At 45.3% G+C, this 14,245-nt stretch overlaps 1 protein-coding gene across 1 annotated transcript; it reads left to right on the top strand.

Annotated features, from left to right (window-relative positions):
- LOC128326078 (uncharacterized) lies at positions 1 to 10,689 on the top strand. Its single transcript, XM_053252175.1, has 5 exons — positions 1 to 157; positions 3,272 to 3,346; positions 4,681 to 4,752; positions 7,608 to 7,786; positions 7,925 to 10,689. Exons 2-5 carry the CDS (start codon positions 3,283 to 3,285, stop codon positions 8,732 to 8,734), a joined length of 1,125 nt encoding a protein of 374 aa, XP_053108150.1. The 5' UTR covers positions 1 to 157; positions 3,272 to 3,282; the 3' UTR covers positions 8,735 to 10,689.
- The last annotated feature ends 3,556 nt before the right edge of the window (positions 10,690 to 14,245 follow it).

The raw sequence follows: 14,245 nt of genomic DNA, 5'->3' as shown, positions 1-14,245 counted from the left end.
GCGAGGCGGGCGGACGCTGATGATGGGCGAAGGGGGGACCTGGGAGCGGGGCTGCCTTCGGCTGCGGGGGGCAGAGCTGCAGGAGAGGCTGAATCAGGGGGGTGCCGTGCCGCGGGACTTGCAACTTTGTCTCCGCCGAGATTGAAGGATTTCCTTTGTACGGAGGCTGCGTATGGGTTGAGGGAGGTGGAAGGTCCTCCACTCGCTTCCTTCCCTCTCCGCTGCTTTGCTCTCTTTCTGGCTTCTTTCTCTAGAGCGGTAGTACTCTGTGCGCATCTTCCCTTTCGGTGCCCTGGCATTTATGGTGGGCGGGGGGGCGGGCATCTTTGTCATTTGCCAGGACATAAGAACAGCCCTGCTAGAGCAGGCCCAAGGCCAGGGGTGTCCCTATAATTGAGCGAATGGGTTCAAAAGAACCCGGCCCCGCTAGTTCCTGAGCCCCCCCTCCCTCTTTTCATTATCTCCCTCACTCTGAGAGGCTGCCTCCGGGGAGAGGGGCAAACACAGGCCCCCTCTCCCCGCGCTATGCCCACCCAAGGCCCATCTAGTCCAGCATCCTGTTTCGCACATTGGCCCACCAGTTGCCTCTGAGAAGCCCACTTGTCAGAACTGAGGGCATGCCCAGCATTGGGCGGTCTCCTTTTGTCACTGCACCCTTCTTCTACATGGAATTCAGTTTGAGACAAAGAGGAGTCTGGGACAAACACTTATGTACGGCTGCTGCCTCTACTGCAGTCCATGCCTAAAAAGATAAACAGTGCCTGTGCTGGGTCAAACAAAAACCACGCGGCCCAGCACTCTAGCCTCCAAGTGTGGCCAGTCAGATACTTCTCAAGCAGATGGTGACCTTCATTTGTTCCAGTATCTGGTAATTCGAATCCTACTGCCTCTGAATATGCTCACCATTTGTGTCATAATATATAAGCAAACACCCTTTATGATAGAATTCTGATTTGCGTCTGTGATGTGGAGTGTTGTATATAATTATTATATTGCATTCTAACCTTATTACTACTGTACTCTTTATTACCAGATGGTGATTAAATATACTGGGAGATATTTAATGTGCCAGAAAAGCCCACACCGTGTACAGAAAGTTGGTACATGGGGGAAGGAAAATAGACTAGATAAAATATTGATTCTCGGCTATTAGTTGATACACTCTTGCTCACCCACATACCATCCACCCCCATGTTGTCAGATTTCCTCTCTTTCTAATCTCTTGGAGCTACACAACCTGACTTTTGGGACAGCCTCACTCAGCACTGGCTGGGATACCATATGACCAAAGAGATGCAGCCTGTTGTCAAATAGCTTGCTGTTTGTTTACTAAACAACTCTGTAAACCTGGCCTTTTTATCAGAAGCGGAAAAGAACATGTTTCAACAACAGCTCTAATAGATGTAGAGTATATACAGACATGCATAAATTGAGCGATGAGCCTAATCTAGAACTGTAGTGTACAGGAGCAAACAGTTCTTCCTGCTTCTCGCAAAACTAGAGTCCAGTCCAGACATTATGTTGCATCTGCGTTCACATGTGCATGTTTTTGTGTGAATGTACCTGCATTAATTTTAAAAGTGAACCTGGGAACAGGACCCTGAAATGCATGGTACAAATAGGAAGTTTACTCCTGTACCTCCATAATATGTGAATAACTGTACCTGTGTACAGATCTGTACTTGTGTACAGTGTACACAGGTAGTGAACATGTGAATAGGGCTTAGACTGTGCAGTGTGCTAATTGGCTGGCCATTGTGACATTCATAAAGCCAGTTCTCTTCCCACCCCCTGCCCCAGCAAAAGTTTGTTATATAAAAATTTTCAAAATGTATTTTTAGAGAGAAAAAAGAAAGAAAAGAAAACCAACACAATAGTTTCTTGAAATAAATATAAGAAACAAACATCTAACCAGATAGGCACCTGAGAAATTGCTTTTGAAGAAGCTAAAAGCCTGCCTGTATTAGTGTTGGGTTTGGAGGCGAGGCAGGTATGTATCTCATTACAGGAGAAACGATGGAGAGGAAGCAGAGATTTCTCTGTGGCAGAAAAACCTGCACTGACTGTCTAATGACTATCTAGTAATAAGGCTAGATACAATATTGCTATAACACTTTGCACTACATCCTTATGCAAATCCTTATGTTGTAAACAGTCTTCTCTCTCTCTTTTTTTTCATCTGTGTGCGGAATTGGTTTTGTTCTGGGTGGCAGTATCAAGGCAGTGTGTGCGCACCTGCATTCAGAGTGGGGCCTTCCTGATTCAACCTGAGCGAGATCTAAAATTAACTAAGCGGACATAAAAAATATGTGAGTGCACACACACTTGTTGTAAATGATGTTTCCATAGTCCCACAAAGACTAAAACATGTTCAATGGCAGAACTGTATGTACTGATCCATAAGCCACCTAATAGCGCAGTGGGGAAGTAACTCTCCTAGGGAGCAAGAGGTCCAAATCCCTGCTGGTATGTTTCCCAGACTATGAGAAACACCTATATTGGGCAGCAGCAATATAGGAAGATGCTGAAAGGCAGCATCTCATATTGTTCAGGAGATGGCAATGGTAAACCCTTCCTATATTCTACCAAAGAAAACCACATGGCTCTGTGGTCGCCAGGAGTTGACACCGACTTGATGGTACAACTTTACCTTTTTATGTATTGATGCATAGACACTGGCTGTGCACAGCAGCACAGGGAAGGTCCTTTGAAGTGCTACCCTCTCTCCCACTTCCACCACTAAGGGTGTTCAAACCCTAACTGTATAAAACTCCTCCCAAATATCAGTTTTATCTGCTCATTATTCATTCTGCTTGTGGCTATTAAGTTTACTTCCATATCAGCTTTTGTATCTGAGCCTAGAAACTCACCCCACCCCACCCCACTTTAAAAAAAGTTCTGTTCAGATTCAGATTTTAGAATCTGGTTCAGGGTGGTTGTATATTTTGGAAATAATGAAGTCTTGTTCCAGTTTTCAGTTCCAATTTGAGTTGACTCAATGAGTTGGAGTTGAGTTGGAGTTGGAGGCAATGTGTTGTTTCCAAACTGACCTGGAATTGTTCATCTGCAAAGTATTTAAAGTTTGGAAAGCTATAGGGAGTTTCCTAATTTGTTTCTATTCAGAACGTTTCATCACAGACCCTCAAATTATTTTTCAGAAGAATTGCCATTCTGCTTTTTCTGTCTCCCAGCAGACCAGCTTTTCCATGATCTGCTGTAAATCTGAACTGTCATACTGTGGGTTTAAACCATCTGTTCTTCTGTATTTCAGATCTGGATACTATGGAGTCAGTGGCAGGCACAATGCTGAACAAAAGATGCAGTTCCAGGAAAAATGGGCTTACAGGTGCGTAAAGGGTAGGAAAATATAATTGACTAGCTAAGTTTTGGAGGTGTCTGCAAAGGGCTGCTGTTGCACAAACACTTATTACAAGTGGAAACTAGCCAGCGTTGTTTTTTTGTTTGTTTGTTTTTTGTTTTAGGCAATTTCCTATAGTCTGTGACAGCCTGCTGGTTGCTCTGTGAGCCTCTGTCTTGTTCTTTCTCTACTAGGGATGCGCATGGACTGGACCAGTCTGACTGCGAACTGTGCCGGTTCGAGCAGCCAGTGGGTTTGACTGAACCGGTTCGTGGTTTGGTCCAAATTTGGACCGAACTGCCGCAACCGGTCCGTGCACGCCCCTATTCTCTACCCCATTTCAGGGAAGTCAGCTGTGTAAGCAATGGGCCTTGACCCTTGGCATATATGTTTTGAGTTTATACTCTTCATGGTGGATATATTGCATAACTGCAATGCAAGGGATCTCTGTTCTTGTCAACAACATGGATAGTATTGTGTGCAACATATCAGTTCCTCTATACAGCCCTTCTCTACACATGTTCATCTTGTGCAAGACATTGCTTAATGCAGCAGAAGCACTTTCCTGAATTGCTTACTGTTGCAACATCCTGAGTGTTTTGCTGCATTAATACAGGATAGTGATTGTTAAAAAAATCTCTGGAACATGAGTGGCTTTGTCACTTTTTGTCTTGTGCAGAAGACATAGATTGGTCTGTTTAGACTGATTTTCATGAAGCCAAAATCCTGGAAGGAATGTAGCCTCGAAGCAATGGCATGAGTTCCATAGGTATATTCAGATGTCTCTCCCTGTCTGGTCTTTGTGGAAAGTTTTGCTTGTTCCAGCAAGTGTTTCAACAGTGGTGATGGGCTTTGCTCATGGCTTCATCCATTGCTGGCCTGACTGCTGCTGTTTTGCTTGTGTTCAATGTGTTTGAGCTTCTTTCAGAAGCACTTTCCAGGTAGTCTGGAAAGGCCTGCTTTCCCCCCACATGAATGTAATATATGTTTTTGCTTTTGTATCCCATTTTAGGCCTGTTGCTCTGGGTGGACTGGGAAATTAATCCTGGCTTTGTAACAGCTCACTCCCGGTTGTGTGGTCATTTCCTATATGTATTCATCCTGTATTTCGTCTACAATACTCTTTGATATGGCTTATAGTTATACTCTGGGCTGATTAAGACTGAGGATTTAGCAGGGCTGTTCTTATGAGGAGGTGATGGGAAAAGGGATCCTTTGGCTACATGTTACCTGTACTGGCTTTAACATGTGCTTCTGTCTTTGCTCTCTGATAAGCTGCCTCTTTGTCCCTTGCTATTCTTCGTTTTGCTTTCTATTTCCAGGTGTGCTTACAAAGCGCTTGCAGAAGGCCTTGCATCTGTCGTCCCCTGTGGCTCTTTCCCAGCACTGTACAGGTGGGTGAGGACATGTGTGACATTCAGTCACTCTTTGCTTCTGTAGTTATACGCTGAAATTGAATCCAGACTGCTACAAAGAGTTGAAAACGTTGAACAATGTGTTGACAGCATTTTTGTGAATATGACGTGGAAGGCTTGTTGGAAGCCAGCAGTCTTGATCTAATATCCCCTCAAAGGGCTTGTTTCTTTTAGAGAAACAATAGCCATGTTTTGCAACAGGTAGTAAAAAATGTCCTTATCTGGACCCATCTGGTTTATAGTGTGTGCCTGATCTATCATCTGGCTTTGCAGACTTTGTATGGGGTGGGGAGTCTAACAGCTTTCCTGACCCTGCCAGAAGGATTTTAAGACGTCAGTCCCATACCTCTGATGCTCATTGCTCTGCTGTTCTTGCTTTTGTTGTCTGTGTAGCCTACTCTTTTATGAGTTGTCCTTGAGCAAATGGATACCTGCCCAGCCCTTCCCTAGCCCTTCCTCCTTTTCCAAAACCTCCACTGCTTTTACATCACATCTCTCTCCCCACTCACCTTTTGTTTAGTTTCTCTGTGCCCTTTAACCACCACCACCCTTTCTGTATGTGGTAAACTTCCCCTTATTCCCTTTTCACCCGACTCCCCAGTTTTCACTCTAAAAAGGGCATGGCAAGGAGGGAATCTCTCAATCCTTTACACTGTCATTCCCTGGAGATTCTTGTGCCGCCATCAATAATATGCTGAAAGAGTGTCTGGGTTTACTGCTTTTTCTCACACCAAACAAATTCTCTTGACTAGCATAGAAATGCAGTCTTCCTTCTGTGTCAAGAATGAAGTAACTCGCTACCAAAGAAAGAAGCAGCTGATGTGTTTTTCTTAGGCACACAAAATACAAACAAAGATGGTTTGTAGGCTTGGTGATGTGCGGATTAGAAATAATGGTCATTGATGGATTTTTGCTTCATCAGCCACAGTCTCCTCAGAGTGCTCTTGGGCTTCACTGCCAGCATCACACTGTTTTGTGTCCCATCTTTCTTTCACAAAGCTAAGGATGGGGAAGCATTTCATTTGCTGGCTACGGAATATGTAGAGGAGTAGTATGTACTGCTACTGGGGTTAGCCGGTATTGTTTTTTCCAGTAGCAACAAAAGAATTTGGGAACTGACTACAGCAGGGGTTCTCAAACTTGGTCCCCCAAGTATTGTTGGACTACAACTCCCATAATCCCCAGCCACAATGGCCAAAGGGGTGTGAATCCAACAACATCTGGGGGCCCCAAATTTGAGACTCCCTGGACTACAGCACTCTTTCATTCTGCGTGTTAACTTGCTACTGTTTCTCTCGGGCAACCAGGAAGAAGGAAATGTCAGAAATGTCTCAAGTTTCCACTTCTCTTAGCTTGGCTTCTCATAAAACAAATGGGGTGGTGGTGGTGTGTGTGTGTGTATCACATGTCTGTACTATATAACAACCTAAACACATTTTGAGCATGGTGGCCCAATATGCTTGTAGCCTAATACTATGTGTATCTTATGGTTCCTGGAAATGTAGAGAAAGTGTGGGATTTGGCTTGTGGTGCTATATTATGTGTATCTGATATTATGTGTATCTTATGGTTCCTGGAAGTGTAGAGAAAGTGTGGGATTTGGCTTGTGGTGCTAGTCAGCTTTGTGAGAATCTCAGAGCCAAATTTTGTATAATGTTAAATATGTTGTATGGTTAGAGGTTTGACTTAAGTCATGAGCAGTAGCTGTGTAGGGCTGCAGTTCAGATCAGGACTGCAGAATGGAGGTTGGGGTATTAACCCTTTACCTCAGCACCATTTCCCCACCAAGTATCACTTTCCCAAAATGACTGTGTAACACTGAAAGTGCCATTTGCTACACTACCTCCATGCTGGTCGTGATTTGCATTATGATCCTGTGCACCTGCTACTCATGAGTAAAGTAATGCCTCTAATTGGGAGGAGAGCTCGTCTTGTGGTAGCAAGCATGAATTGTCCCTTGCTAAGTAGGGTACAGCCTGTGTTGCATTTGAATGGGAGACTTGATGTGTGAGCACTGCAAGATACTCCCCTTAGGGGATGGAGTCACTCTGGGAAGAGCATCTAGGTTCCAAGTTCCCTCCCTGGCAGCATCTCCAAGATAGGGCTGAGAGAGATTCCTGCCTGCAACCTTGGAGAAGTTGCTACCAGTCTGTGTAGACAATATTAAGCAATAGGATATTTTAACATTATGGGTCGTTTGGCCTTCAGCTTTCTGGTTGACGTGGCTACAGGGAGTAGCTTGAAAAATGTAGGGGCAGGACCTGGTGCAATTACCAGCAGAGGGATGGGGCCTAGGCTAGCGATGGGTCACATGCTTTGCATGAAAAGGTCCCAGGTTCAGTCTCTGGCATCTCCAGTTAAAAGGACCATGTGGCAAGTGCTGGGAAAGACTTCTTGGGAGACCCTGGAGAGCTGCTGCCAGTCAAAAGTAAACAGTACTGGACTGAATGGATAGGTTGATTCAAAATAAGGCAACTTCACATGTAAAATACGAATACAATGAATATTTACATATATACCGCTTTTCAACAAAAGTTTCCAAAGTGGTTTACAAAGATATAAATGAAAATAGCTCCTTGTCCCCAAAGGGCTCACAGTCTAAAAAAAAAAGAAACGTAAGATCAACACCTGCAACAGCAACTGGGGGGATTCTGTGCTAGAGGATAGGGCCAGTTGTTCTCCCCTGCCTAATAAAGAGAACCACTACTTTTAAAAGGTGCCTCTTTGCTCACTTAGCAGGGTACTGTTAAAATGTCCATTTAACATTCAGGGAACAAATTACTCGCCTGCCAGCAGTGAATGCCTTCATTGATGAAACTGTCCTCCTCTTGTAGGCTCCTGCCCAAACTTGATGATGAAAAGGAATGAAACACTGGAGCCAAAGACTGGCAGAGCAGCCTCTGTTAAGCCTCGGCCCGCTGTGGAGACTCACCGGATGTTGTGTTTGTCCCTCTCATCAGATAGTGCCAGGCAGTACAATGCCCTGGTCTCTCAGGAGAAGCTTGATGATCAGGTAAGTGATGGCCTTGGCAGGCCTGTGATCAGACATTTTCACCATAGGGACTGGGGTGGTTAGGTATTTGCTTGAGAATATGGAGCCAGTTTGTGGCAAGTACAACTTAACTGGTGAGTGTTTATTTTCTTTTGGTAGATGAAGCAAGCCCACAGTGCTGGGACAGCCAGCAGCACGGGTTCCCTGGAACGGGCATCCTTGTTCTGTGCCTCTGTATCCAATTCCCCCTCCAATTCCTCCATGGCAGTAGAATCTCTGTCTAAGCCCAAATCTTCCCCCTGGCTCTCATGGTTGCGCAGCAGCCACCTTGAACTGGATGCCAGCATCTTTTCTGTGTCTAAGAAGTGCCACCATGCGTGTCTCCAGCCTGAGGACTCCAAACCAGGGGGGTTGCAGGGCTTCCGCTTCTTGGAGCCAGTCCTCACCAGGATCACGGATTATATCTATGTGGGAAACCTTCGAGCGGCTTACAGTGGGCAGCTGCTGTGCAAGAACAGCATTGACAGCATCATTGACATGAGCAGCTTGCCCACAGACTGCAGCCTGAGCTTCATCCCCTGCACCTGCAGCCGGGGGCCCCAGCATAACTGGTTCCGTCTCAAGGTGCACATCCAGGGGGCTTTGGAGGAGGAGTGGACATCTCTGCAGCAGCCTTACTTCTGGGACATCAACGAGTGCATTGAAGCCTCCCTGGAGAAAAGGAAGCGGGTTCTGATTCACTGCAGGGATGGCTCCTCTCTGGCTCCCACCTGTGTCATCCAGTACCTGATGGTGAAGCACAACATGAGGCTGCTGGCTGCTTACGAGTTGGTCCGGGCCAGGTACCCACTTAACATCCAAGAGCGCCACCAAGACCTGCTGGTGGGTCTGGAGAGAACTCTGCGGCCAGGAGAGATGGACATGGCAAGCTTTAAACAGGCCATATCAAGGAAGATGGCATGGGCCTAGGACCCAGCTAGATGTGTGCTTGGCAGCAGTCTTGTGTGCTTAAACAGGGAGCTGCCCCAATCATGTAGAAAGGGTTGTGGGTGCCTCATTTTAAAAGCTGAAGGGCATGTGGGTGAGGAGTGCAGAACCCTCCCCTTACTGCAGCCTATCTCCCTGCAGCCCCTCTCCCCAGGCTCTTTCCCCCAGCACAGTATAGTTGTGGTATTCAGGAGATGCTAGGTGGTAACACATGGGCAGGGAGAGGATCCTGCACTGCTCACTTGTATACCTCTTAATATTTAATCCCACCCCATTTTTGAGATTGTGGCATTTCCATGTGTAAAGCACATGGAATTGCTGCTGTTGTGTCTAGTTTGGTCCTTTTGAGAGGATATGGTAAGAAACAAAAGTTCATGAGATTCCATGTGAGCATGGAAGCATAATCTGAGGTGGTCCTACGAAGCCTTACATGTTTACTGTCAGTTGGTTTCTGCAGAATGAGGAAGGGCTTTACACCGAGTCAGACCACTGGTCCATTTTAGAAGAGTACAGTCTTGCCCAATACTGCTACCTGGGATCTTATCCACTGGAGATGTGAAGGACTGGCCTTATACATGCAGGGCATGGAGCCAGCACTAGTCCTTGGTTCCCCTCTCTCCTCCCTTTTTCCCCAGAGGCTTCAGTAGTGAAAGGGGAGAGGGTTTTCTCAGCTGCTCTGTTCCTCTTCCTTGTGGGCTCACTTTCTGCCTCAGGGGCCAGTTGTCTGCTACCCAGCTTGTGCCCTCCTTAGCCTCCCCCTCCTACTGAAGAAGCCCTCCCTCCACTCTGTATCCTCACGAGAGTCCACATTGTCTCCGCCCTCACAAGCACGCCCCATCCCAGCCTCAGCTGTCCCTTGTCAGGTTGCCCTAGCAAACCCTGTGTACTCAGCCGAGCATGTGCCGGAGTTTTGGCATCTCCTCCAGTTTCTTTCTGGAAATGATCTCTCCCGCCAATATCGCCAGAAATCTCCCAAAATGTTGAGAGCTGGATCAGGGATGAGTTGGGGATTCTTTCTGTGGCAGGAGGAGGTGGCAAAGTCAGAGGTTGAGAACCCTGATAGTGCTTTATCACTGGACTGCACGATTTGCAGCAAGGAAGGAACCCAAACATTTGCAACAACAAGCTGGATTCTGCAAACTGAAATAACTCTGCAGGTTTCTTAACTGAGCATAATTTATTTTGCTATCTAAACAAAACAAAAACATAGTTTTGCATCATTTTTTCTGCTCCTGATAGTCATGAGGAAAAAGAAGGAAGTATACAAGCACTGATGCTCTGTCTTCTGCCCTCTGGAAATCTTGATCAGCAATTTTGCTGATTTCTAAAATTGTCCTGGCATTGCCCACACACTTCTATGCACATCTCTTCCAAGCAACCCAAAGAGCTAGCAAGTTTCTTTTAAAAAAACACAACAACTTAAAGATGAAATCCCCAGGAAGCTAAATTATGCAGCTTGTTCCACATTCTGTGGTTTTCTGTGCTCCAGTGAAATTGTTACTGGCACCTAGTCCTGGATTCAACCCCTCCTCTTGATGCTGGACATGCATACAGCCTCTTTAAATTGTCCAATTCCATGAGCCAAACGGTACACTATATTAGCTATGCCTGTTTCCGTGACAATGTAAGTGTAGAAGTTGAGCCCTGTCTTCAAAGAGAATGAAATCTAGAGAGGAAATCTAGGTTTTGTTTATTTGTCAGGAAGATCTTGCAGTTGTAATACTGGACTAGAAGATTTAAAAGGGAGATGGGCTCAATGAAACACTTTTTAGCTACACCCACCTGTAAAAGTGTAAAATGCTGGTTCTTGTTTGGAGAGACTATAAATCAGGGATGGCTAGGCCATCACAGAAGAAGCATGTTGTCAGCAGTGGAACTTAAACCTGGTGGTTTAAAATCCTAGATTCTATGAATGGAATAAATTAGGTTTATTTTTCCTTTTGTTTCTCCCTGGCTGTAATTTTTTGCTTTGTTGAAGATTTTGAACATGTTCCCTTAAAAGCACTAGCAATTGCAAATGACTGTCATGAGTGTACATAACTGATTCAGCGCAGGTGCTGAGAAGATATCTGTGCAGAATGGGGCGGTGGGGGCGGGGGAAGAGTTGACCCTCAAATCTTGTCAAAAACTGCTATGCCATTTTGATTCTGTTAGTAAGTAGTTGCGGGGGACAGGAGGTTTCTACTGTCACAGGCAATGGACAGCAGAAACAAAGTAAGGCTTTGGGTTTCTGTTGTTCTCCCTCTGCTTTAGCATAGTTTCCCGACATTACCTAAGCAGCAATGGGGAGGAAAAACAACATAATTCTTCCTTGTCTCTGCCTTCCCTACCACTACTGCATTATACCATATTTCAGTCTTCCCTTTTAAAAATCCACTGCAAAATGTGGCTTAAAACTTCAGGGAAGCAGGTAGGCTCTGCAGTTCTCTATTTTATGTTCTTCAACTAGCTACACCAATATTCAGTATGCTGGTTGAGCAAACATTGGAGCCATCGTGTATTGGGTGTAAGCCAGAAATAAAGTATCTATCAACTGCATCAGCTAGTGACTAATAGGCAAAATTATGCAGCAAAATTATTTAGGTGATGCACTTGGAATACTTAGCTTAAAAACCTTCATTAACAACTAACTAGGCCTTAAACTATGTTGAATGCTAGTAGTATTCTTATAATATCATAAGTGATATTAAAGGAAGAGGTGCTGTGGCCCAGTGAAGACCTACCATTGCTGGAGCTCTATCCAAGAGACATTTATTGCAGTGTCTCACACTGGCAGCTAAAAAGTATGGATAAAGTAAAGCGTGTCGTCGAGTCACTGTCGACTCTTGGTGCCCACAGAGCCCCGTGGTTGTCTTTGGTAGACTATAGGAGGGGTTTACCATTGCCATCTCCCACGCAATATGAGAGGATGCCTTTTCAACATCTTCCTATATCACTGCTGCCCAATATAGGTGTTTCCCATAGTCTGAGAAACATACCAGCGGGGATTCGAACCAGCAGCCTCTGGCTTGCTAGTCATCTCCCGCTGCGCCATTAGGTGACTATTAAAAGTATGGATATAATACAGGGAAAAAACCACAAATCTTTATGTACATCTGGATCCTATACATACTTATTCAATAGTACCAAAAGTACTAGTGGTTTATTCAGGAGTTAAGAGATCTCTGAATGACCCATTGTTTGGGCCATAACCTGTACAATCTCTCTAATTTTCTTTCTGAAAAAGTATTTTTTATAGCAGATCTTTGAGTGATGGTGTTGTTGATCTTTTGCTTTGTTGTAGGGATAGCCCTTCTGGGTGTTTTCATTCAGAAGGCCTATCAATGGGATTTAACTCCCTAGTGTGTGTAAGATTGCAACCCAAATCCACTGAGTTCAATAGGGCTCTTACTATTGGAATAGAATTTATTATTACATTTGTACCAAACTTTCGTCTCTGGGCGGTTAACAATAGTATAAAACAAGTTAAAATATATGCAAAAACTTAAAACAATTTAACAATTTAAAATCAACCACGAATTAAAACCTTAAAATTTTAAAGAACAGAAAAAGCTTGGGCGAAGAGGTGGGTTTTCAAATGCTCTCTAAAAATTGTCAGAGATGGGGAGGATCGTATCTCAGTAGGGAGCATTCCACAGTCTCGGGGCAGCAACCAAGAAAGCCCGTCACCGTGTGGCCACCAGCCGAGCTGGTGGCAACTGGAGATGGACCTCTCTGGATGACCTCAATGGGTGGTGGGGATCATAATGAAGAAGACGTTCTCTTAGATACCCAGGGCCTAAGCTAGTTAGGGCTTTATAAGTTATGACAAGCACTTTGTATTTTGCCCAGAAACCTACTGGCAGCCAGTGTAAGTCTATCAACAAAGGAGTGATGTGGTCTCTCTGAGATGACCCAGAGATTAACCTGGCCGCCGCGTTCTGTACCAACTGAAGCTTCCGGACTACATACAAAGGCAGCCCCACATAGAGTGCATTGCAGAAGTCAGGTCTGGAGGTTACCAACAGATGTACCACTGTTTTGAGGTTGTTCATTTCAAGAAGCAGCTGGCGTATCAGCCGAAGCTGATAAAAAGCTCCCCTGGCTACCGCCTCAACCTGAGAAACCAGGGAGAGGTGTGGATCCAGAAGTACTCCCAGACCTCAAACCTGTTCCTTTTGGGGAAATGTGACCTCATCTAGAACAGGCAGATCAAAATCTTCTCTAGAATTCTGACCCCGCACAATAAGTACATCCGTCTCATCTGGGTTCAGCTTCAGTTTATTCTCCCTCATCCAGCTCATTACTGCTTCCAGGCAAGCATTTAGGGAAGTTATGCCATCTCCTGAAGAAGTTGACATGGAGAAGTAGATTTGGGTGTCATCAGCATACTGATAACACCCCGCTCCAAATCCCATGATGATATCTCCCAGCGGTTTCATGTAGATGTTAAAAAGCATTGGAGAAAGTACGGAGCCTTGAGGGACACCATACTTAAGCTCAGATTTTGAAGAGCAACAATCTCCAATCGACACCATCTGGAATCTGTCCGAGAGGTAGGAGCAGAGCCACTGTAGAACACAGTGCCCCCAACACCCTCAGACGTTCCAGAAGGATACAATGGTCGATAGTATCGAAAGCTGCCGAGAGATCCAAAAGGACCAACAGAGTCACACTTCCTCTGTCAATTCCCAATTGGAGATCATCCATCAGGCTGACCAAGGCAGTTTCCACCCCATAGCCTGCCCGAAAACCAGTTTGAAATGAGTCTAGATAATCAGTTTCCTCCAAGACCGCCTGGAGCTGAGGGGCCACCACCTTTTCAATTACCTTGCCCAGCCATGGGAGGTTGGAAACAGGCCTATAATTGCTCAACTCTGAGGGATCTAATGCAGGCTTCTTAAGAAAAGGTCTAATAATTGCCTCCTTAAGACAAGGAGGCATCCTGCCCTCCCTCGGAGAAGCATTTATGATTTCTACCAAGCCTCCTACAACAGCCTCCCTGCTAGATAGAACAAGCCATGTTGGACAAGGGTCAAGAGAACAAATGGTAGGCCTCACCGCTCCAAGCAGCTTGTCCATGTCCTCAGGAGTCACAAACTGAAACTGATCCAGTCGAACTACATAAGAGGAGTTGTCGGACACCTCCAATTCAGACATCGAATTAATTGTGGAGTCTCCGTCTAAGTCGGTCCGAATCCGAGAGATTTTATCTGCAAAAAACTCTTTAAACACATCGCAGTGGGTAACTGCTCCAAATTCTGATTCAAGGGAGGGGGGGCACTTACTAGCCCCCTCACAACCCTGAACAACTCTGCTGGACGTGAACTCTCAGATGCAATATGGGCAGGAAAAAAACGCTTTTTTGCTGCACGTATTGCCTGAGCATAGATCTTTAAATGTGCTCTATGTTGTAATCTGTCGGATTCGAGTTGAGCCTTTCTCCACTTGCGCTCCAGTCACCTACCTTGCCGTTTCTGCCCCCGTAGATCTTCCGTATACCAAGGGGCCTGT

The sequence above is a fragment of the Hemicordylus capensis genome, chromosome 1 (genome assembly GCF_027244095.1).
Source record: "Hemicordylus capensis ecotype Gifberg chromosome 1, rHemCap1.1.pri, whole genome shotgun sequence".
NCBI lineage: Eukaryota > Metazoa > Chordata > Lepidosauria > Squamata > Cordylidae > Hemicordylus > Hemicordylus capensis.
Note: the sequence above shows the minus strand (reverse complement) of the source record. Positions and strands in the feature narration are given on the sequence as shown.